Source organism: Camelus dromedarius, chromosome 22 (genome assembly GCF_036321535.1).
Source record: "Camelus dromedarius isolate mCamDro1 chromosome 22, mCamDro1.pat, whole genome shotgun sequence".
Classification (NCBI taxonomy): Eukaryota; Metazoa; Chordata; class Mammalia; order Artiodactyla; family Camelidae; genus Camelus; species Camelus dromedarius.
The window spans coordinates 26,793,656-26,818,600 of NC_087457.1; the positions used below are offsets into that span (position 1 = coordinate 26,793,656).

The 24,945-nt window shown below is 40.4% G+C and overlaps 1 protein-coding gene across 3 annotated transcripts in view; it reads right to left on the reverse strand.

Annotated features, from left to right (window-relative positions):
• Positions 1-1,347: 1,347 nt before the first annotated feature.
• The window catches only part of TRAPPC11 (trafficking protein particle complex subunit 11), a 37,838-nt gene continuing 14,240 nt past the window's right edge, over positions 1,348-24,945 (reverse strand). For 2 of the 3 annotated variants that reach the window (XM_010974554.3, XM_010974556.3), the window contains exons 11-30: positions 24,223-24,316; positions 23,401-23,480; positions 23,227-23,305; positions 23,090-23,144; positions 22,597-22,742; positions 22,099-22,160; positions 21,883-22,015; positions 21,156-21,286; positions 19,437-19,592; positions 17,780-17,967; positions 17,513-17,661; positions 17,216-17,337; positions 16,570-16,689; positions 15,714-15,779; positions 15,446-15,602; positions 11,350-11,461; positions 8,247-8,338; positions 7,036-7,169; positions 5,383-5,550; positions 1,348-2,326 (exon numbers count right to left, since the gene is read on the reverse strand). In XM_010974554.3, the coding sequence (XP_010972856.3) occupies positions 2,282-2,326; positions 5,383-5,550; positions 7,036-7,169; positions 8,247-8,338; positions 11,350-11,461; positions 15,446-15,602; positions 15,714-15,779; positions 16,570-16,689; positions 17,216-17,337; positions 17,513-17,661; positions 17,780-17,967; positions 19,437-19,592; positions 21,156-21,286; positions 21,883-22,015; positions 22,099-22,160; positions 22,597-22,742; positions 23,090-23,144; positions 23,227-23,305; positions 23,401-23,480; positions 24,223-24,316 (2,289 nt within the window). In that variant the 3' untranslated portion in view covers positions 1,348-2,281. The remainder of the gene's footprint in view (positions 2,327-5,382; positions 5,551-7,035; positions 7,170-8,246; positions 8,339-11,349; positions 11,462-15,445; positions 15,603-15,713; positions 15,780-16,569; positions 16,690-17,215; positions 17,338-17,512; positions 17,662-17,779; positions 17,968-19,436; positions 19,593-21,155; positions 21,287-21,882; positions 22,016-22,098; positions 22,161-22,596; positions 22,743-23,089; positions 23,145-23,226; positions 23,306-23,400; positions 23,481-24,222; positions 24,317-24,945) is intronic. The other variant, XR_010377366.1, reaches the window with a different exon arrangement.

Sequence of the window (24,945 nt, forward strand, 5' to 3'; positions counted from 1 at the left end):
CTTTCATGATACAGGAGTCAAACTTTAATACATAGTTCCCCCAAATTCCAAATTTTAAATGCTTTACTTAGTAATGTATACCCCTGCGTAGGGCAGAGTGCTGGTGAGGAGCACATTGAGAACCAAATGGTACTTACTACTTTCACGAAAGACAGATGATTGTGGCTGACGGCACAGAGGCAGGGAGGGGAAGGCTGTGAGGTCCTTCCTGACACTCGTAACTGTGGTGAGTCAACAGCTCCTGCAATACTTGGACTGTTCTGATTTGGGGACCCAAGGGAAGATCACGATTTCCTGTATTTCTGAATTAAAATTTTCAATTTAAAAATAAGTAGAATACATTCACAGTAAAATGAACGATATGGGAGAATTTCTGGTCGAGAAAGGGTTACTCTATGGAGGGAAAGCCCGGCTGTTCACCTGGGGCATTTACAGGAGCACACACGCACACAGGTCACACTGACATCAAGGCTGAACAGTTTCAAGCGGATGCCGGGGATCCACCTGCTCTAACACGCACCTAGAACTTCGTGTCTGACAATGGCGGTGTGAACACAGGAGACCTTTATTACACAAACACTGCATCAGATGGACATTCAAATTTTTCAAACTGCAGGTTACATCCCATTAGTGGGTCATGAAATCAATTCAGCAGGTTACACCAGGGATACTTTTTAACAAAACAGTAGAATACAAACTATAAGAGCATACAGAATGTAAGTGTTATTTCACGGCATTTTTGTTTAGCTTTATACTTTTACACACACACACACACACACGTATGTACATACATATATGCTCCCAGATGTAGTACATTATGTAAAGTGTGTCAACAAACTCTGGTAACACCGATGCCCTAGGAGACGCACGCATGCCCTCTCCAGCCTTCCCATGAACAGTGACGGTCACACAGACGTCACTGGTTGGGCATTACTGTGGGTCAGGCGCTGACCCAAGCTCCTCTTGTGTATTTTATTTTTCTCATCCTCCTAACAAGCCTATGAGTCGTATCATTCACACCTACATCTTACAGGTAAGAACACAGACACACAGAGGGTAAGTAACATGAACAAAGGCATCGGCCCTGGGACTGGACCCAACAACCTGACAAGCTCGCGTGGCCTCCACCTGAACAGCCAGGTAACAGGACTCACGTCCTCCCACCCCAGCCCATCACCGCCCAGTCATCTCCCCGAGGATCAGCCAAGCCAACTCGAGAACACGGCTTCAGATTCCAGCCCTGCACCCTCCACCACACCCCATGCCATGGTGTTCCTAGTGAAAGCTGTTCCACGAAGCTGAAATCAAACAAGTTCAAAGAAGAGGAGAGCTACGTAAGACCATGTGTGAAAGAGAATGTATTTATTTACATTGCTCATTTCCTTTTTACAAATCCTACAGTTTTAAATAATAAAAATTCCTGGGAAATAGGGTCGTTTTTAAATTAAGATATTTTAACAAAGAGAATTTTCACAATGTGACTTTTATTTACATGGATTTTCAGAAGTTTTAAATAGTTTTTTTTCAAACTGCACAGCATAACTAAAAGCTATTTAGACCTTGCATCTTTCTCAGAAAATTTTTAGTTTGGGAAATTATGCTTATAGTCAGAACCTTGCAGTTCAGATCCTTAGGGATGAAGGTCTTGTTCAACACACACAAACACAAACCTGCTTCATAAATGATCCACATTTTAGCTGCAAGCTGAACCTATGTGACGTGTTTTGACGGTAAGCAAAGATATTTTTTAGACATTTTTGATTGCGTTGATTAGAACTTTCTAGAGGTTTTCTGTATCGGCCACGTGACTGCTTTCCAGTTCCTGTTACGTGTTCTGAGCACACATTAAATTCCTGAGGATGGATCTCTCTCCAGTTTAGCCAGCTCTGAAAGGGACTCACGGGGATTCGGAACTCTGCTGGGGCAGGATCCGGTGCACTTTCCTCACCTCCGGTCCTGTTTCAGATGCTTGCTTTCCCCGCTGCCGCACACGCGCATCACTTACTTTGAAAAGAATTGACTCTTCATAAAACGACTTTTAACAATAACAACACTCTGACATCCTTTCACATCCCACTGACAAGTTGCAAATATTTATTAGTGAAACTATAAGAGAGGATCGATTTTGCTAACATTTTAAGCATGAGTTCCTCTGAATTGTTGGTATAACATGCAATAAAAAATAGAAAAGATTAATTTTTACCATGATCAAGCTACACTTCCCAATGAAAAACATCCGGTTCTGCCTCACTTCTCCGCAAGAACAGGCGGGTCCTGGGCGTCACGCGGCAGCGATGGAGGCGTCATCCACGAGTCGGCCCTGGGGCTTCAAGGTGGAGAAACAGAGCGAGTTCACAAGATAATCATGACAACGAAACCTCTATTAATTAAAGAGATTCTGAAGCTCTGTTTCACAAAAACAGAACAAATGTGTGCAGGTATCAAAACAAAACCTCTCCTCCCACCTTCCTTCTTCGCTGGGACCTGCCGACCTCTGTGCCCCTGCTCAGGTCACCAGTGGCGGACGTCACCAGCTGGTCACACCCTCCACCCACTGAATCCGCCTGGTCACGACTTCTCCCTTAACCTTGTGTTCCAGCAGCCCCGCCCATCCATCACCGGGGGCTCGTGACAGTGAACTTGACCACCACTCCTGCTTAAGCGTGAACTTTCACGCTTCTCTCTCACTCAGCTGTGTCCTGAGCGTTAAGTCGGCCACAGACCCGAGCTGACGGATAAGCTCCTTGGGATTCAGTCCCCCAACCTCCTGCTTGAGAAAAAGTGACTCATAATGAACTCTAGGGCATTATCAATGAACACCACGAGGATTGAAGCAGCAGATAAAATCTCCCTTTCACTAAGCTCGCTGACTGAAAACATTTACAACATCACAACAGAGGAGGAAAAGCCAAGAGTGAGCAAAAGGTATCTAACTGCTTTGAGGTGTAAAGTTCTGGCAGGTCAGCAACACCCCAGAGAGTCGCTGAGTAGCTAGAAGAGTGAATTCTCACAAATAATTTCATCATTCAGATGGACACTGGCAGACCTTGTGGGAAAAGCACAAGAGATGGTGTTCAGTCATGCCATAGATCAGGGCTACAGCTTCGGCACCAAAGGCTGACCACTTTGCTTTAACAGAAGGATTCCTTCGGGAGTCCCTGAGGCAGGGAAGGGCGCGCTCCTGCCATCTGGCTGCTGTGTGGTTTTCTCTACGTATGTACGTCTGCACGCACACGTGCGCTAGTGAGCATCTGACATTCAGTGCAGGAATGCAGTGAATGCAAGAACAGGTTCCTGCTCTTTCCTACTTCGTATCATTTTTAGGACTGATGGAGGATGTCCAGTTCTAGAAACAGAATAAATGGCTCAACCAGGTCAAATCCTTACCAAACCTAGCTTTACAAACAGGGGCAGGGGGCAAGTATATGATGTAATTAGAAAACAAATCTATTTTCCAGAAGAAAAATATTGATCCAAGCTTGCTCTAGGGCAGCACTGTCTGATACAGCTCTCAGTGAGGAAGGAAAAACCCACGGCACTGCTACCCAGGATGGTACCCACCCATCACACTTGGCTACTGAGCACCTGAAGTGTGGCTAGTGCAACTGGTAACCAATTTTTAATTAAATTAAGTTTTAATTAATATTAATTTTAATCTCAATAGGCACATGGGGCTCAGGGCTACCATACCGGAAAAGCACAGCTCTAAAGTTTAATAAAGGTACAATGAACAAAGTTTAACAGAGGTACAATTCTAGTGATCGTTCACCAAGTGGGATAAGGGCAATCCTCATTCACGGTCTTTGCTGTGACACGTAAAACAATCTTAATTATTAAGTTTCCCCCAATGATAAAGGAACTGGCTCTGAGGAATCCAATCAAAATTTTTAGCAGCACTCAAGTTACTAGAAGGTAGGTCTTAAATTTAAAAAAAGATCATGGCAGTCAGAGAAGGGTGTGTTAATTACGTTAAAACTTATGAACGTTTATTTTTCTGGAACCTTCCCTTGTGGATTTACACACTATCCAGAAGAGGCTGAATGTGAAAGAAAATCAGAAGATTGAACTGACATCAGCTCGGATTAGGTCTGGGTGTGCTAAGCGCTACCGGCAGAGGAATGAAAGAGATTAACTGATAGACCCAAAGTGCTGGCTTCATAACATGATCAACCCTCATCTCAAGCTGTGTTTGTAAAGGTAGAACAGGACCAGCTTTGCGCACTGATACGTACTTGCAGTGATTAAAGCCATACTTTTGAGTTCAGGAACAGCAAACTTGGAAAGTCAAACAGCTAAAAGGACATCAGAGACCACCCATTCCTCTGCCCACCCCAGCCATGAATTTCCCTCCAGGGTGACCTCAAACATGACAGTGAGAAGCAGCAATGGGAACGTCTTTAGAGTGGGACCAGGTGGAAATGTTTAAAAAGCCACTGTTATACGGAGAGTGGAAAATCTCTGCACCTTCTTTTCGATTTTGCTGTGAATCTAAAACTGCTCTCTACGCAAAAAAAAATCTTAAAACGAAAAATAAAACCAGTGTTTAAACACGCAAGATCTAAAATTATGAGGTAAAAAAATTTTTAAGTATGGTATAGAAGAGGAGTTTAAAAGGGTTAATAAAATGATTTTTTTTTGCAGATGCAAAAAAGAAAATTGTGAAGTTTGGAAAGAAAACATGAAGATTATGACAGATACATGAACACAGGCTAATTTATAATCTACCAAATCCCAGATTACATAAACAAGGGACAGTTCCCCAGAACCTGACAGATACAAAAAAGAAAACAGCAACTTGTCATTCCAAAAAGGGGGCATAAACTTAAAAAAAAAAGACACACAGGATTCATATGCATTCATGTCTATCTGGTTCCCAAGGGCAACCAGAACTATCTGGAGAAACAGCCTTAATTTAGGCATCAAGAGTAGCTTAATCAGACGTGAAGCGACCATCCTACAGAGTCCTCTATACCGGAACTGCAAATCGTATCACTGTAGAAAATCAAAACATTAAAGGGTACAGTTTCCAAGCAGTGATCATTTTCAGAAAAGACCCAAATCCAGTAGTGTTACATAGTTAGAATCAGGAAAGTTCAGGGATTGTATTCAGAAAGTTAAGAATATCATAAAGAAAAATCTTTATTCAACCAAGGGAATAAAAATCTTTGCAATTAGATCTAAAAAAAAAAACCTATAAAATATAAATCTAAAAAACATCTATAAAATAGCTTTATAGAAATGAACAGCAGTATTGCCAAATAAACAGGCAAAACTATCCGTTAGCCTCAAAATACTATTCAGTGAAGTTTACGTGACAAAATATCTTCTTTTGTTCGTTTTCAAGACAGTGAATGTGAACAGCAGGAAACTGCTCAGCCTTACCTTTACAAAGATACTGGTAGGTATAAAACGCCTCAGCAGCTGATTTGTGAAGTTAGGAAATCTAAGCAGGTTGATGTTGAGGGAGGGCAGTTGCTGGTATCCGGCCATCAGAGGATAGAAATTATATAACATTTCCTGCTCGGTGCCAGGTAGGATACGTAATCGAATCTAAATCACAGAAGTTGTAGAGAAAGATAATCAAATACACACAGCAAGTACACTTGAAGTATCCACATGGCGTTACCCCTAGATTACTGACAAATGGTCAGACCCAAACCCTTCTGGTAAAATAATCACACCCTCTCCTGTTCCGCCTTCCACCCAGATTCCGAAATGCAGGGCTGAATTGGTATTGAGGCCAGGAGCACGCAGAGAACAAACGTATTAAAAACCGTGCATGATTTCTCAGTCTCCGCCAACATCTCAAAGGCAACTTACACCTGCTTCACAGTGAGAACAGGAGACGGAGCAGGATTTCCTGGGTCTTGGACCAGGCAGGCTTTACAGGCGTACGTGCTACGCGAGAATCTGCAGCACAGCATCTTTGTAAACATTCTGTGCACAGAAGACAAACTGGCTGCTTTCTGTGTTTTGTCTTAGAGGTTTTACCTTTGTGGAAAGGCAAGTAACTTCAGGGGGGAAAAACGATGTTTGTACTTTGGGAAAGAACACATACTGGTGAAATTTTTGGTATCTGACACTATCTAATTATTTTTAAGTCAGTATGTGAAAGAGATTAGAACAACCAAGAAAAGCTTACTAATTTACAAATGTGTACCTATGAGGACACGGTGTGGCACAGATAATACATGCATGTGTGCACCAGCACATCACAGCTAATACTACATTTAGTATCTGTTATAAATTTAAGTTAGTGTACGGACGTACAGCATCCTTCACACGTCATCCTGTTTTCATTTCCAGCAAGCACAGCACTCAGAACGCGCACGGCCAGGCGATGAGTCAGGTGGATACTGCCAGGTATTACGACACATTTGTTTCTCTAATTACATCCTTGTTACTAAAGCATTTACTGACCATCGAGGGGTTCTTGTTATCACTTGGGCAGAGGAGGACAGAATTCTCACCGAAACAGTTTTGCCTGAGAGTGAAGGTCCCACCCCCAAATCTGATGAACTTTTCTACCTCTGGTTGAATAGATGAATGAAAACACCTGGATCATTTATTTTTATGTACGGATACAAAATTGTGTCTAAACGTAGCAGTGAAATCTATACAAGATCAAAATCTCTAAAAAATTTCACTGATAGCTCAGAAGAGAATTAGGCTGTTTAATACGTGTAATCACACCTCAAGAACTCAAATTAAAAGATATACACAAACTCATCAGTAATGAAAGAGATCTAAAATTTTCAGAAAGTCTATTAGAGTCCAAGAATTTACGATCTCTTGTTTTTTAAGGAGAAAGAGCCGATATGTGTGACTTTAGTGTGAAAAGGACTGCCCATTTAATCCATGTCTATAGCAAGTTGTAATTAATCTTCAAAAGTGACCAGAAATTTACCACAATCGAAACAATCAGGACCACAGTCAGCCTTATCAATTCACTTGTGAAAACTAAATGTATGGCTTTCCACTTCCTGGTCACACTCTTGCGTCTTCAGAAGCAACTCAGTGAGGTAAGACCGGTACCTGTTTAAGCCCTGAGAACATGAAGGCATCACTGGGCTCCACAGAAACCTCCACATCCTGAACTAAGTCTGTCTTATTCTGCAGGTGATACTTGACAGGTAACGACTCTCTGACACGCCCAAATGATGGCAGGTCTGCAGAGAAAGACACGTTTCTCTTGGTTAAAAAAAAAAAGCCCACCATCTATGGGTTCTTTTTGTGAACAGGTCTCATTCCACAGACATGGGATTATTTAAATTAATGACAGCACTGCTGAGTAAGAAAGGTCTTTGACTGGACAACAGCCATGGGACAATCATACGTCAGCATGAGAAGGATCAAAGTCTCCACATTAGATTGTTTTAACTTTCTATTTTGAAAAATGCCCAACATTTACAGAAGTAGAATATGACCAATTTTGTTCTATCTGTACACTCCTCCTCCCTTATCTGACTTAGAAAGAGTCTTGGCTATCGGGAGCTGAACTGTATTTCAGGGATAATTTTTTTAATCTATAAAAGATTTCCTTACATATCAATAATGGCTCAGGATGGAATGACAGACCTCATATGCCCCCTGACGGGAGCACAGACCATTAGCTATGAAGCATTCTTGCCAAAAACTTAAACCTGAATCTGATCAAACCTATACATCTAACTACCAATTGATAGGGACAGAGAAACACTTAAAAATGATACGAGAACAGCAAAATCCAGACTGTAGGAAGCTCTACAGGACTCAGGACTCAGTTTCTTCAACAAATGAACATCAAGGCAGAGAGGGAGGAGGTGGAGCGGGTAAAGGAGGTGACGGAAGAGGTGGCAGTGGAATACAGGAGACGCGTGCAGATTTCAAAAGCACAGACATGCCTCAATGGCAATGCAGTGACCTTAAAACACACTAAAGAACACTCAAAGTCAGCTAGGGAAACTTCAACACTGGAATCTGGTGATATTAAGAAATTATTGCTAATTTTCAAAGTCCTGACAATGGTACTGTGATTGTGTTTAGAAAAATAGCCAGTAATATTAAAGATGCATATGAAATACTTACAGATAACACCTAGGATTTGCTTCAAAATAATGAGGGTAGGATGAATATACAGACAGAATAAGACTGGGCATAATCTACTTTTGTAAATGGGCATTTTTCAAAATAGAAAGTTAAAAAAAAATCTTAGCAACTAAAATATTCTCATTGGATTCTTTCAAGTAAAAATTGAGTGCCCTTACCTGCATTCACATGGAGAGGGATATTTTCCACAATCACGTGTGGCAGAGTGATGACCGTGCTGATGGCAGGGATGTTTTCCATGGCTGAAGTCCTACGGCAGAAGAGGGTATCTTTTAAATTCGCATTTCATGTGAGACGTTAATAAATCAACAACAGGGAACATGGAGATTCAGCAACTGATTACGAAGGAAATACAAATTATCCATTTTCTAAAAGTTTATTAGTGGAAGTAGTTTTGTGAAGTAAGAGCTTTCATAATCTCATTTTTGTTTAGAGTATTTCCGATGAACAAATCTTATAACCCAAGGCTGTTTGGTCCCAGTGATGATGGAAGGAGTTGCATCAGAATATAAATCGACTGTGCCCCGAAGAACACCATTTAACACGGTGTTCTGTGTAAAACGTTCTCAGTGTAAGTCGTGGTGGGATGCTTTAGACCAGGACACAAACGCCTTCCACACTGAGGACTGTCCACAGATGCTCTGGCACCAGACCCCTTGGCGTGCACGGCTGTAACTGCAGAACTAAAAATAATTTACTATCAACAGACACAGTGGCATTCCAATATTACTGAGATAAAGTGAGTAACATTATGAAACTGTCAACTACCCTAACCCTAACCCCGTATTACAGCTGGAAGCTGGGAGGGAACTACAGGACAGCTGGCAGCTCTCTGACTGCCAAGGACAACCCGTGGGAAGAGCCTGGACGTGGACGTGGCAGAGCCAACGTGGTTACAACAGTGTCAACTATCACGGAGCAAACGCCGCAGGCAAACACACCCAACCCCCACTGTTAAGAAACTTGTGTCTCTATGGTATTACAGTAACAGGACAGAGTAATTAAGCAGTGCCTTCGAAATGCTGTTTTAATTCCTATAAACATAGGAATTAAATTAAACATCAATATGCTAAATTCAGGAGTGGGGGACAAGAAAGACAAGTTAGTTTTTCCCCCCCCCAAATAAAATTACACATTTTTCCTCATTTTTATCTTATCCACTGATATAGGATTTATAAAATGATTGAGCCATACCAAGATACTAACACATGAAACACCATGTATCTGCCTCCCAGTCTAAGATAAGATAACAGAGCTGAAACTTCCCTGGTACCCCTTTCTGCCTGCATCCCCCACCTGCCACTCCAGAGGTAACTACTAGCCTGATCTTGGCAACCATCCATCATTCCTATGTATTTCTTTATGTTTTTCCAAATTATACACATAGCCCTAAGAAACAAACGTTTTACATGTTTTCCAAATCTACGTATATGCAATTTGCTCCTATTCCGAACATCTGCAGTTGCTTTGTTTCACTTAACATTAATAGGCTGACATGAGTAACTCTGGTTCCTTCTTTTTCAATGATGTATAATATTCCAACGCATGACTATGCCACAATTTGTCTAATTTCCAGTGGGTGGACACTTAGTTTGTAACTTTTTACTATTATAGCCAGTGCTGCTATGAACGCTCTCACACATACTCCCTTTCTGTGCATCTGAGACCTTTCTAGCACTGCAGGGTTAGCCATCAGCTTTACCTGCTATTGCCAAGTAGACTTCCAGGGCAACTGTTCTAATTTATACTCCCCCTCTTGACAAACTTGCATCGTTAAACCTTTTTAATTTTCCAAAGTAGTAAGAGTCCATTTGAATCTCCAATTACTTGTAAGGCTGCCCTTTCCTCCCTATGATTGATTACTGGTCATCTGGCTTTTTCTATTCACTGCACAACCTTCCCAAGTGTTTTTCTCAACTTTCGGTGAAGAGACTTCTCTGTTTTTCTTATGATCTGAAGAAGTTCTTGATATGAATTCTAATCCTGCCAGTTTTAGATGCTGCAAATAGCTTTCCCCAGTTTGTATCTGTCTTTCCATTTTCTTCATGGTGTTTTCATGAACTGAGAAACAACTTTCAGAAATCAGATTCATCAGTTTAGTGGCTCGTACTTTTAGTGTCTTATTTAAAGAAATTCTTCCCTACGCCAAAGTCATAAAATGAGTCTCTCATTTTTCTACTAAAAGTAATAAAATCTTGCTTTTTAGAATTAGAACTTTAATAAACCTGGAACTAACTTCACACACAGTATTCAGGAGATATCCCATTTTTCTCCCAAGTTGATACCCAATTGTTCACCTCCAATTACAAAACAGCTCATCCTTCCTCCACTGAGGACAAAGCTACCTCTGTAAAATGTAATTTCCCTGTGCGGACCTAGGGAACTAGTTCTAGACTCTCTCTTCTGTTCCACTGGCGTATTTACATCTCCCCAAGCCAATACCATAGTGAGAATGATGTAGCTTTACAATAAGCCTTGGAATTTACAAGGACAAGTACCCTTGCCGAGTTGTACTTCTGAAGTATCTTGACTATTACTGACTTTTTGCCTTTCCACATAAATTTTAGAACCAAGAATGTCAGGTTCTACAAAAATCAAAACAAGCTGTTGAGATCTTGAGGGAAACTGCACCGAATCTACAGAACAATTTACAGTATTAAATCTTATCCAAATCCTATTAGAGACTGTTTTGTCTCTCTCCCATTTATTTAGGTCTTCCTTTAATGTTTTAAATTTAAAAAATTTTCTCTCCAAAGGTAATGCACATCTTCTAGTAGACATATTCCTACATATCTTACCATTTTGCTGTTATGTAAATAATACCTATTTTAAAAGTACTGTGCCTAGAGGTTTCTTACTGATACATAGAAATCCAACTGACTTTTTTTATATTGATTTTACATCCAGCAACTCTGCCAAAACTCTTTATAATTCTAATAATTTGTTGATTCCCCTGGGTTTTCTTTGTAAACAATCCTATTGACTGCAAATAAGGGCAATTTGTCCTAATGTTTTCAGTGGTCCTATCATCAGAATTAATTTGGCTAAAATTTCATCAGGATATAGGTCAAAACTGTAGCAAACACAAATGAAAGTTTAATTATCCTTTTAAATCTTTTTGTGTTTATGACAAAAGGCCAGTGACAGCACATGACTCCTAGTCTGCTCTCCAGGCTGACGGAAGCTCTCAACTCTTAAATGACAATGACACACAATAAAGCACTAGAACAGCACAGATAACAAAGGCTGATGTAATTTTACCTCTTCCAGGAGATAATATAATGCCCAGTCGCCACTCCACCTTCAACATTGCCAGTAGATGGGCAGCGAAGACAAAAGCACTCGCTGGCACTCTCTCCAGTCTGTAAGACAACTACAAGAAACAGTCTTCATCATCCTTGTGTGGTGATTTCACCTATGAAAACAGAGCTCTACATCCAAGTAATATAACCAGAAAAGAATACCTTATCAATTATACATTATTCACAGAAACCAAGGCTCAGAGATGTTACATGACTTTTTCCAGGTCACAATGTCCCTTCCCAGTGTTTTTCCTAATCTATTAATATTCCATTATAATAACAAACATGTGAGGCATCCGCAGGTCACTGACAAGTTTCTTTAGCAACTAATGAAAGGGAGAAGTCTGAAGTCAGAATAAAACCCTTTGGGGATTATTTTCCTTCCTCCAAATTATTTCATGTCTCCGAAAGAAACATTTCACAGTAGGGAAAAAGGAGAGAGAAAAATTTAGTTACCCCTTAAGGTACTCAAAATGTCATACCAGAAAACTCCAACTTTCTCTGAATAAGCCCGTATTTCTGACACCGCTCAAATGGAAACACATCACATACTGCTTCATTATTGCCTAATGTGACTGCTGAGCTCCTGTGCAAGATGCTTGATGCTTTCATCTAGCCTATTTGTTGGCAAATCTCCTAATGACAAAATAAATGCTCATCTAAACCAAGCTTCCTCTATCTTTCTGCACCTCACAGCCTACAATGGCATGCCTATAAATGCAAGTCAGTCGGTATCGGTGCCAAGCTAATGCCAATTTTAGCAAACCTATGAGTGAAATTTTCAAATAATGCCAACAAAGTCTCTAAACATTAATTGTTTTTGTGGTTTTCCAGTGAAGAAGGCTGTGATAAATTAACAGTTATGTTTATGGGTAGATATCAGAAGTGAAAGTGAAAAAAGCTAGATCAATCGTTTTTTTTAGACTAATCTTTAACAAAATGAACCGTCCAACTTAATGGAAGTAATGTTTACGGACTAGGAAATGATGTAGCCCAGTAAGTAAAAAACGTACCAATTCAAATCTCTTAAGAAAGCTTTTTAAAAAAAATCTGGGACATTCAAATTAAACTCTCCTAAAGTCCTCCCTAATTCTAAGAAGTTAACCCAAATGATCACAATGTTTATTAACGCTTAACATTAAGGTCAAATGTATGACCTAGGCAAGCTGTTGAAAGTGTCAAACGCAAATTACGCAAATTTCATAGCACATGCTGGTGGTGTTGGAGGTGGAGGACAGAATAACACCCCTACACACACCAAAAGATGCCCACATCCTCATTCCCAGAACCTGTGTTACCTGACTTAGCAAAAAGGACATCGTAGATGTGACTGAGATAAGGATCCTAAAATAGGGGGAGTATACTAGATTATCCAGTTGGGCCCAATGTAATCACAAGGGTGATCAGGGAAAGAGGGAGGTATGAGGGAGTCTGAGATGTGACCACGGAAGCAGAGAAAGAGAAAGGTCAGAGAAAGAGCCAGGAAAATGCTGCACTGCAGGTTTCGAAGATGAAGGAAAAGCCACGAGCCACGGAACCCAAGTGGCCTCCCCTACCTGTGAAAGGCGCAGGGAAGGACTTCCCTTAGAGCCCAGGAGGACTGCAGCCCTGCCGGCACCTGGATTTCAGGGCTTCCGACCTCCAGGACTTGAAGATAATAAAGCAGTGCTGCTTTAACCCGCTGCCTCTGTGGTCATCGGTGACAGCAGCAGCAGGGAACGAGTTCAGGGGAGACTCAAACTAGAGGTCATGCTCTGACTCAGCCAGTACTTGTTAACTAGCTGCTCTGGGGCTGGCCGTACAGAGATGAGGTGGTCACAGCTCCACCTCTAAAGAGGCACACAGCTTAGCAGGGGGCGGGGGCGTATCTATGAATGAATAACTCCAGTACAGCATGCTAAGTGTCCTAATGGAAGGACAAACGCGACATCCTGGAGTAAACAGGGAAGAGCACTTAGCCCTGCTAGGAAGGGTCAGAAAGTCAAAGCCTATCTGAGCCCCAAAGAGCAAACAAGAGACCAACAGGCTGAAAAAGATGCAGGAGAGGGACAAAAGTGAGAGTATGTGCAAAACCAGATGGGGGCCGTGCTTGCTGAATGGAAACCGCTTGGCTGAAGCCCGGGAAAGGGCCATGGGGGGCTGACTGTGTGGAAGAGGCCAGAAAGGGAAGCTGAGCCTGACTGGGAAGGCTCTGATGGCAGAAAAGGCGCGGCCAACGTAGTCCTTACAGACTTGAGCTCTAGCAGCAATGTGAAAGGACCAGGGGCGAGAGGGCAAAGAGGAATCAGGCAAGAAGCTGCTGCCAGAGGCCGGCGAGGGCGGCGGCGAGGAGAGACGTGCAGAAGGGAGGACCGGCGCCAGGCCGGACGTGGGTCCCAGGGAGCCAGCCGTGCCCTGCGGTGTCAGCTCGGACCGCGTGCGTGTGCGGGGACTCCCCTGCCTGGGCCGGGGAGTGCGGGCCGCCTAAGGCTGCGTGGCAGGTGAAGACTTGCAGAGAAAGAAGAGGGGACCGGAGTCAAGATCTTGGAAATGAGCAACGTATCGGGGTGAGAAAGGGAGCGAGGGAAGAATGGACAGCAACCAGCTGTCCTGAGCCGTCAGGAGACCAGCACGGGGCTAAGACGTTCGCTGTAAGTGACCTCCTACGTGGTACTTCATGTGCACTGTCTTCCTTAACTCTGAGAAGTGACAAAACAAGACAAAATGGACCGTCCAACTTCACGGAAGAGCCAGCGGCAGGCCCAGAGCTGAGTCCCGAGCGGCCTGACCGGGAAGCTAGGCCCGCTCCAGGCGAGCACGGCGAGGGGGCGGAGGCCCAGACGCAGCAGCCTCAGGCGGCGGCAAGAGAAAAGCGACTTTCCAAAGCGAGGAAAACAAAACTTAGGAAGGCCTTCTGAAACAAAACATGTCTATTATTATTACTCTCAAGAATGTGGAATATATTTTCAGCTTTTAAATAGAGAGGTGTAGGGACATGCTTGATTTTTATCTGTTATTCTTACACAAAGAGTTTGTGCTGAGATCTTGTGGAAAAAAAAAAAAACCCTCTCACCCCAGGGGGAAATGGCCCCTCCTTTGTGATGATGAGTGTCCTGAAATGCACAGAAGTGAGCATGGAGCCTGCCTGTTCCTTCTGGTACCTTCCAAAGAGTCCAGTCTGCTGCTTCACAGTGAAGCACTCAATACTAGTTCTTTACTTATTGATAGATATTGAAATGTATTTGTGGAGCAGGTGCAAAAAATGTTGGGATTCTGATAACTACTCATTTCAATCTGAATGGCAGATCAACCATGGCTTGTAACACTGAAGTCAACACAGCAAATAAAACAACTCATTCATATCTGGTTTTTGTTTGTTTTTGTTTTTGAGGGGGAGATAATTAAGTTTATCTATTCTGGGGGGGAGTACTGGGGATTGAACCCAGGACCTCGTGCATGCGGAGCATGCGCTCTACCACTTGAGCTATACCCTCCCCCTGCATCTGGTTTTAAGAACACACCATGATTTTTTTCTCTCACAATATTTGCCCTTATAATCTGATTGAGTACAATTTTGCTTGGGTTGACATTCAAAGTAAGTTTATTCCCTCTAACAGCTCCAGAAATACAGAAGCCCAAAGTACCCTGAACTGGAAAAGTAGTATCTCTTTTATTAACTGTTTTAGTTGGGTGATTTACTAAACTTACTGTCTACTTTTCAATATTTTCTGAAGTTTTCTTGATAAATCTCTTTTCCCATTTCACATTATAAACAACAGTAAACATCAATTTAAAATTAATTAGAATAAACAATCTATAAAAATCCAAACATGAAAAATTTTATTTTCAACTTTCTTTTTAAAAGAACCCGATCTTCTAAACAAGGTATACTCAAGCAAATTGCACGTGATGCTAATTCTACCTTAATTACAAATGTATCTACTTCTGTGTCCCTTGGTGAAAAGGTAACTCCTACAAGGCCAGCCTACATGAATGCACACACACACACACACACACACAAACCCACACATACACCCTGGCTTCTGCTAGTTAAGTGGGATGACGGACATCCTCACCTTTGTCCAGCTGGGACTCCAGCTGGTCCACGGGCATCATGGAAGGCGCGAGCCGCAGCTCGCTGGAGATGACAGTGAGGGCCCACGGCGAGGCGCTCAGCACGTCTGTCATCAGCAGGAAGGGGATGTCGGCATAAACCCGCTCCAGGTGCTCAAACTGCCGCGCATAAGAGAGAGAAGGTCTGTCAGGAAGGACACTGACCTGTTGTCTTCTTTCTGCTAACTTCCAAAACCTAAATGATTTCCAATATGCTTCAGAGGAACTTACCTTTGTGGAAACAAATTTAACTGCAACGTCAAACGGAAAGACGGTCTCTATTGTTACAGTTTCATCCTGCAAGGAAATGCAGCGGCACACTCAATGGCTTTTCTGACTCTTCACAATAGGTGAAGTTTTAAAAATACTACATAAAACACAACCAATTACTAATCAATAAACAATCCCAATTTATATATTAAGAAGCTAGAGCTTTCCCTTAGGTGATGTTTATAAAAATCTATGTAGAGAGACCGTATTTCTAATAAATTATTTATGGCTCTGTAACAGTTCACACCGTGAAGTGCTTTCTCATACATTTTTCCTCTCAGGACCTAGCAGCAGCGGGCGGGACAGGCACCGTCACCACCACTTTGCAGAAGAGGAACCAGAAGTTGAGGATGATTAAGTGATCGGCCTTAAGCCACAAAGCCAGTGGTATGAAGCCTAGAACCTGGGTCTTCTTTTTGTCTAAGTCCTTTACCTCACCTTAACTCAAGATGACTAAAATAATAACAGTAATATTGTGACATGGTATTATAGACACTGTGTACGTATTATGTGACGCTCACAGTAGCTCAAGGACACAGATGCCCTAATATTACTGCCATTTTAAGATGAAGTGGTCACATGGCTAGTAGGTGACAAAGCAGAAACTGAACCAAATTGACGCTGGAGCCTGGACCCTCAGCCAACCTGCTCCATCCCCCCTGCAAGAGTCTGTTCAAAAATCTTGGGCTTATTATAGCTTAAAGAAAAAACAAACAAAAAAACCATGCTGCCGGTGAGAAACCTTAAAAAAAAAAAAAGACCTGTTGGTTAAAAACTTCACATATGATAATTCTCAAAATAGCTCTGAAAAAAATACCTTGTGACACTTGCAAATAATTTCTTTTTCTTCAATAGTTGTATTGATCAGGTAAGAAACATACACAAGGAACATTCTTGAACCCACTGTTCCACAGCGAATATACAGCATTTTTTCCAGCTGTAAAAAAAAAAGAAAAAGCATTGTAATTACTATTACAGATATTCCCTCCTAAAGTACATTCTAGGATAACGTTACCATCTTGCAGTGTTTACTGTACCATCTAAATTCTTGACCACTTTTTACCACTGTTCCTGCCACAGCGTAAGAGGGGGATCATTACTAGCCCATCTTTTTTTTATTATCATTCTCAACTTTCCAAGGATTCTTGGTGCTTGATTTGGAAATAAAGATGGACTGAAAGATTATTTCACAAAGTTACAAATTTCGTGTTTTTAGTTATTTCATCAGGCAATTAATTCTCCATATTACAACCACTTGTTCTAAAATCTCTTGTATAAAAACTGCTTGAGACATTTTACACATTTAAATATGTGAAATGTGTATAAAACGTGCATTAGTTAAGTCACTTTTTTTTAGTCTTGGGATATGCTGTTAAAATGCTCTAAAACTGTCTTAGACTCATAACATATTTAAAACTACAACCTAACTGATTTCCTCCCCAATCACAGTGGACCACGTTCACCTGTTCCCCTGGATGTAAGTCTCCAACAGGAATGTCGGTGAGTAGAGCCGGGTAGGACTCGTCACACAGCTCTGTTCCGTGAAGAGTCACGTGAGTTTTCTGAGTTAAGTTGGCATCCTGTCCTAAAAGTATTAACGTGGGCATTTTAAAAAATTCAAACATTCCTCCGAACATTGAATACTTCACACAGAGCACTACGTTATAACCATATTTTAAACAAACTTCCTATAGCTGATAACACCGATGTTTATTTTATGTTGGATTCACACTGATCGAATTTTAAAAAGGAATGTTTACCGGGTTTTAAACCAGCAGTGAGCTTCACGTCTCTGATGGGGGTCTTTTCGTGGGACTCAACAGTCACAAGCAAACAGTACATTTCGTTCGTCAGGGCAGGAGGGTCATGCCGCAGATGGACAGAAATGTTTGGAACTCTGGAAATGATCCTTTGGGAAAAAGGTTAGCTAAGTAACTCATTCTAAAAAGCAAAGAAAAAAAAACCAAAGTACTTAAAGTACTCAAAAGTAAGCCGACCTTCTGCAATCTGCCCCCAGGCCGACTTACATGGTGCTGGCCTGGCCCACGACGCTGTCCCAGTGAACCTCTCCGGCCGCGAGCTTCGGTCTTCTTTTGAAAGAACGGGAGGCCTGTAAGGCTTCCTGGGCGGAAGCGGCGTCCCCTCCTCCTCCCTGCCAACTTAAAACCACACATCGTCCCGCCTCGTTGCCCAGAACCAGATCCACGGATGTAATCTGGAAGGAAGAGGGCTGTCAGAAACGCACCGCAGACTGGCTTGTCACCAGCCCCTTCCAACAAATTACAAGGCAGAGTGTTGGGTGACAGCGCCCCTCGGACCCACAGTGGGACAGCAGTCAGGACACCGACTAGCTGTGACATTGGCTAGCAGCGTGTGCGGTCTCCACTATTTCGTTTTTAAATCCAACTTGCTAGCTCAGACACAGACTGTACGGTATTGTTATCTTAGCACCCGGCGCAAGGCCCCAAGCAGCAAACGGTCAATGAGTGGTTGCTGAGTGAAATAAATGAATGTTTTGATAACCATGAACATACTCATCACCTAATTCCTGACTCCACACATCTTTTTCCTGAACACACCTACAGTATTAGCAACGAAGTTCTTTACTAATTGCATAAATGTTCTTTCAACTGTATCCATTAAGAAATATACTCAAAATAGTATAATTATGATTTATGTGTGGCAGGCTTCCTTAGGTACCTTGTGAAATATAAAACAAGTAATTAGGGATTTGGTCAAAATCATGAAGAATTTTAAAAAATGAATAAGCAAAACTTCTGGATATTGGTTAATAATAAAATCAACAGATTCACAAAAATTGTTATGGGAATACTGGGACTACAGTCTTAAGTTTCTGACTTAGAAATGGTCCCAAGTTCACATTAGCCAACCATTCCCATTCAAGCCATGGGAAAGAAGCACTTAATGAGAGCTTACCTGGTCCTGATCCCTACTCCAAGCAATTTACACTAACTGATTCAATCCTCGTGAAACACTAAGGAGTAGGTACTGTCATTATCCCCATTTTATAGATGCATACACTGAGATGCTAAGAGGTCAAGCAACTGCCCAGGGCCACAAGCTAGTAAGCTGGAGAGCTGGAACTGAAACCCACATAGTTTGGCCCCAGAGTAAAATATTACTTTCATCTCATATTTCTGAAGGACATTTTAATTATCTACATTAAATGAATCCTTTAAAATATGTATCTTCATTTTTTCTTTAAAAATATGCAATCAGCAACATATAAACAAAATGACATAGCTCTTTAATCTGAATTATGTCATATTACACAAAATATAATTGCTACAATACAGAATACATTTTTCTTCTATACCTTTTTCCATATACATGTATATTCCATATATATATAAATTTCCAGCTTGAAATTCCTTAACTGATTATTTAAATTCTTTAAAAACTGAGGTTGGTCTCATGTACTAAGAGGAAATGATGTCTAATACAACACTATTAAGTGAAAAAAGCCAACTGCTAAATATTACATATAGTATATTCTTGATGAAGGGAAACCTACAAAAAGCCATAATGAATGGTTTTCCTTGGGAAGTCAAGTGGAAGGTCTTAATTTTTTACCTAATAAGCTTTTGTATTATTTAAGTTTTCTTCTGATATATAATTACTTTTATCATTTAAAATATTTGTTAAACAAAATTCATAACTAACCTCAATTTTCTTTCCCACATCTTCAGTTTTTGCAACAAACTTAAACAAAAACTTCCTTGTTTTACCAGGAACTAAGCACATCTTTCCCTGAGTCAAATTTTCTAAAACTTCACTTGCTTTGGATGCTTCTTCGATTACACAGAACTGGTTGTATTCCTGAAAAAGAGGTTAGCAAGGGTCATGGTTTATGAGCTCAAATGTCACGTGTTTTGCTAACACTAAACACCAAATTATTTGGAGTTTATTAAGTTAAACTGCACTAAACTGAAGCAGTATGAAGGGTTATTAATTTTAAAGAAAGCATTTTTATGCCAAATGGTGGCCCTCATCCACTCACTCCTGCCACAAGACAAAGAGAGTTCACCACACACAAGTCGACTTCTGAAACGTTTGGACACCCTCCTCCTGGGGAGAGAAACAAAGACATATTCTTTGTTGCACTGGACACTTCTATCACCTTTTCTTAAAGAGCTTTCTTTTCACTTGGCTTCCATGACGCTGTATCTCCTGTTTCTCACCCTCTCTGGCATCTTCTGTTTTTCCCTCAAAGGTCTTTCTTCCTTCTTCTTGTCCCCCAAACTCAGAGGTTCCACAAGTCTCAGTCCTTGGCTTTTGGTTCTGCTTTTCTCTTCTGTTCATTTCACTGCAAAGTTTCACCATCTCTGCATATTTTGCATCTCTGCGCTAGTATTTCCCACATAAAAACATCTAATTCTGACCTCTTTCCTTAGCTAAAAGCTCATCTTCACAGTCGTCCATGGAGTAGTAATTCCACTATTACTCCAAATTCAACATGTTCTGAACTGAATGTGTGGCCACCTTCCCAGAAAAGCATACTCGTCACAGATATGGGGCCATGTTTTGTGTATGTATCTACAGAATCACCATCCTCATCCACTCAGTAAAGATCAAGAACTTTCCAAGAGCCATCTTCTCTCCCAGCAATGAATTATCTTCATGGAAAATTCTCACATAGTTAAAGTTTGTACTTTCCTTCTAACTTTCATATCTGCTCCTGGCGTATGAAGCCTATGTACCCACTAACATTTTTCTTGTGATTTGTATCTTAAATTTCAAATAACATATGCTCAGAATATAACTTCAAAAATGAACTGCTTTCCATTTTAATATTTTTATTAATCTAATTATAACATGTTCCATGTTGTTAAAAGGAAAAAAAGAAAGAGAAAGAAATGGAATAAGAGACTATAACAGGAAAAGAAAGGTAACAGTCTCTATACTGACCCTCTAATTTCAGAGTTAGACTATTTCAGAGGGAGCAAAAATAAAAATCATCTGTCTTCTTGCAGCTTACATTTTAGTAAAAACAAGTAATGTACCAAATAATCACAGGACAAAAGTTTAACCACGGCTGTGACAAGAACTAGGAGGGGTTATGTGAGCCTGGCTGGGCCCATCGGTCATGTAGGTCAGGGGAGGTGTCCCCGAGGAAGTGAGCTCTTAAGGGTATAAAACAGGCGGAGGAATTAAGTAAATGAAAGAGGAGGGAAGACCAATCCAAGCAGAGAAAACAGCACGTACAAAGCCACTGAGCTATACCCTACCCCCATCATTTCTGAATAGACTTTATCAAAGTCCATTTGTTAACACAAAACCATTAAGATCTAAAATTCACTGAGCTCATTTTACCTAACATAACTCAAGTGACAGTAAGATACACACATGGTAAAAACACATTGAAAACGTGTTTTTTTTTACCTGATTATTAAAGCTGACACAGAGCTTAGAAAACCGAATGGGATGTGGACAATCAGCCTTCAGATAAATATCAAACTGCACGGGAACATCCACATGAAAACTGGGGGCGTGGAACTTGGCTTTGCATTGCACTAGAAATGAAACAGAAAGGGCTGTCAGACACTCCCCGACCCCCCAGAGCCACACACAGTGTTCTCTGATCCAGGTGTGCTCTTCAGAAAGGAGTCAGCGACACTCCACATTCTTACTGACTTCTGCACTTGAAACATTTCAACAGACATAAATGTGGCTCACTTTTCAAAAAGCAAATTTAAACAAACTCTAGCTCCAAAACCTCTTTAATTTTAAAAACATGGTTGTACCTGAAATGTAACTGACATAGGATTTTAAAGAAAAGAGAACCATTTTGTTATTTTTAACTTAGTTCAAGGTACCTGCCCAGACATTAAAGCATAAACCTTTTAAATAACTGTCTTTTCAAATGAGTTTCAAATAGCATCTTAACTACAAATGAACAAAGCAAATTTTAAGACCTAACTAAGAACTTAAAATTTTAACCAACTTTATAAGTCAACAGGGAGAAAGTTTAAAAAAAAAAATCAGTTCACCTATAAAATGACTGTACTCTGAAAAATTCCTTGACTTACATTTACTACTCCTCATCTATTCATTTTGTAGAAATAAGAACAATTTCTCTGAAATAATACTGTAGAAGCTGGTTACCCACCAAATGGCACGAAGTCCTGGACTCCTATTGTGAAAACATTGCTGCCAGCCAGGGAAATTCGGTCTGCCCACAGCTTCTGGGCAGTTTTCACAGCTAATATATCACAGTCAGGTTCAGGGTCAGGACTTTCATTCTGCACCAACATAGGATTCAACATCTGTTCAGTTAGTTATATATATATGAGACACAGATTTTATACAAAGAATCCCAACCTACCATTAAAACATTTATGAGGTTCTTTTCTATCCGAGATTTCTGGTCATCTTTCAGAGTTGAAGCTAATGTGAAGGAAGAAGGGAAAAACTGAGAACATAAGTCAGGCAAGACTGCTACCCCCACTTCAGGTGTAAAAATACTGAGGAATAAAGATGTCTTCCAGGGTGGCTGAGCACAATTCTGGAAAACTGCCAGCACAGCTTTCTAAAAGTTACCCCCAGCACTGCATATATGTGCACTTGAACTCTATGTGAAAAACTGTTCTTAGCCACTTTCAAAAGGGCAGAAGAAATTCTTTCTTCTCAACTACAGTAAGACCCTCAGCTATGATATAAGTTCCACGAAAGTATAAACCCCTTCACTCAGCAAAGCGGCCTGCACAGAACAAAAGTACTACCAGATATTTGAGACTGAATCAGTCTCCCAATTTTAAGAAGCTTAAAGATGTCAAATGATGTAAAGATGATCCAGAATTTTACTGAAAGAACCTCAGGTTACCTCTTCCAAGGAGTTCTAGGGAATACGTAATGTAATCTTTCAGTTGGGCCATGAGGTAGGAACACTTCAGAGCGGTGGTCAGTATGGACGTGAGGAGGGTCCACCAGCCTTCGCTCCGGTAATCACACATCACATAGTCCAGCAACCTAACAGGAGACAAGCCACAGACACGCTGAGTCCGTGTCACGGGAAAGGGTTTGAAGAGTTCTTGGAGAGACCAAAATAAAGTGCTTGACTCATTTTACACAAACTTCAGAACATGGTACTGATATAGTTTAACAGGTATTTTCACATTAGGTAACTGTGAGGTTTCCTCAGACTTTGAAAATGATTGAACCAGCAGACAGTACTTGAAAAAAAAAAAATCACGGAAATGGAGTTTAACAGGAGTAGAAATAAATACGGAAATAAATCTTTCAATACAAATTTCCATTCTAATTTTGCTAGAAAGGAATCAGAAAACTTGTGAAAATAAGCAGTGAACAGGACTCACTTCAAAGCTTTGGTGTAATCCTTCGCATAGTAATATTCCTCTCCCATCTGAACCACTGTAAAGGAGAAAAGATTTTGTGTATGGAGTTTAAAATGACTCACAGCTACACGAAATTGTGGCACGTTACAGATACATACTCAGGTGACTTTTCATTCTTGGACATTTATATTTCTTAAATTGTGCAACAGCATTGCTCAGAAGAGTTATTATTATTTCCTGTTTGAAAAGATAAAGGGTAAAACATTTCAATAAAAGTAGTCTCATGTCTTCCTTGAATATGGTAAAAAAGCTGATATTGGAAAAAAGCTTACAGAGTGGACAACGCTTCTCTCCTTCAGCTGAACAGCAAGAATCCCCGCCTTCTCTTTCTCAGGATCAGAAAGATCAAAGCCTGCATAACAGAGGACACAACCCATTTCAGACAGCTCACTGAACATAAATCCTTCACGCAGACATCGGATGTGTACACTCCTTGAATCCTTTAATATAATGTACTGAAGATTCTTAAACATTCTAGAATTTCAACGATCCTAAGAGACAGATTTGTCAGCATGGAGACTGCTCTGTGATCTGGGTTCTGAAGGAAACATCACTGAGCTCAGTACGCTACTGCCCGAGTGGAATCAACCACCTCAAGAATAGTATCAGTATTACTCTCCAGACAGAATACGTTTCCTGTAGCTTCAAGTAAATAATTTCTTAACACATAAGGTTCAATGGCCAGAGACACTGCTCAAATTAAGTATGTACAAAACACAAAGAAGATGCAGAGAAATTATTTTTAAGGTCATACAAGTAATGATGTTTTAAAATATCAAATATAAAAAATCATTAAAGTTAACTGGAATTCAAATATTTAAACAGACAGCAGTGGCTTACTTATGTTACATCTGTTTAAGACAACAGATGTCCAAGTGTTCTGATCAGACCCACATCTTTAATTATGTTATTCTAAGATGTAGTGATACAAAGAAAACATTCTAAAAAATGAAGAACTGACACTTAAAATCTTTTAAAAACACATATTTTTACTTCAACATAATTTGTTATGCCTAATGCAGCCAATGGAAGAAGTATGATAGAAATCTTTTGCCTTCTGAAGTTGAGAGAAAGAGGAGGAAAAAATTATTTACTTAGTATTCCTTGTCGCCATGATCGCTGTCCATAGAAGTCAAGAACGCCTGTCTGTGTTTCTAAGGGGTCCGGACTGGGATACGTTACAGAAGGCTGCAAATGAAAACACAACCCCGAGTTAGCGTTTACACAACTCCACCCAAGGCAGCTCTCCCTCCATCTTTGTTAGGATGAAAAAGCCTTGATAAATACAAATACCAAACCCACGGTCGAGTATCAAGGTTGTGACTATTTTAACATAAATTAAATTTCCACAAAACCAAACTAAAAATGTTTCATCTAATACTAGGTAGTCTCAGAAAAATTAAACTAAATAAATCAACCTGATTCAGACAAATGATTTCACACTACTTAACCTCTTTACATTTTCTTTTAAACTATAAACCAGTAAAAATATGCTACAAGTTATGCTTGATGGTTATTCCATATGCATAAGTGCTTTACAAGCAAATGAAAATAGTATTACAAGGAGTTTTAAAAAGAAGACACTATTTTCCTTCTTTATCACTTGTGTATTAAATTTTGGTATTGATGGGGGAAGGGTATTTTTGGCACCAGAATTTACAAATTTACACTGCTTTACTTTTCTTTTTTATAACTTTTTCCCTCTGAAACCAAAATGTAATACAAGTAATTGCTGAAAAATGCAGAAAACTTCCAAAAGTAAAAGAATAAAAATTTAAATTACCTATAGACCACTGTTAACAATGCATACTTTATTC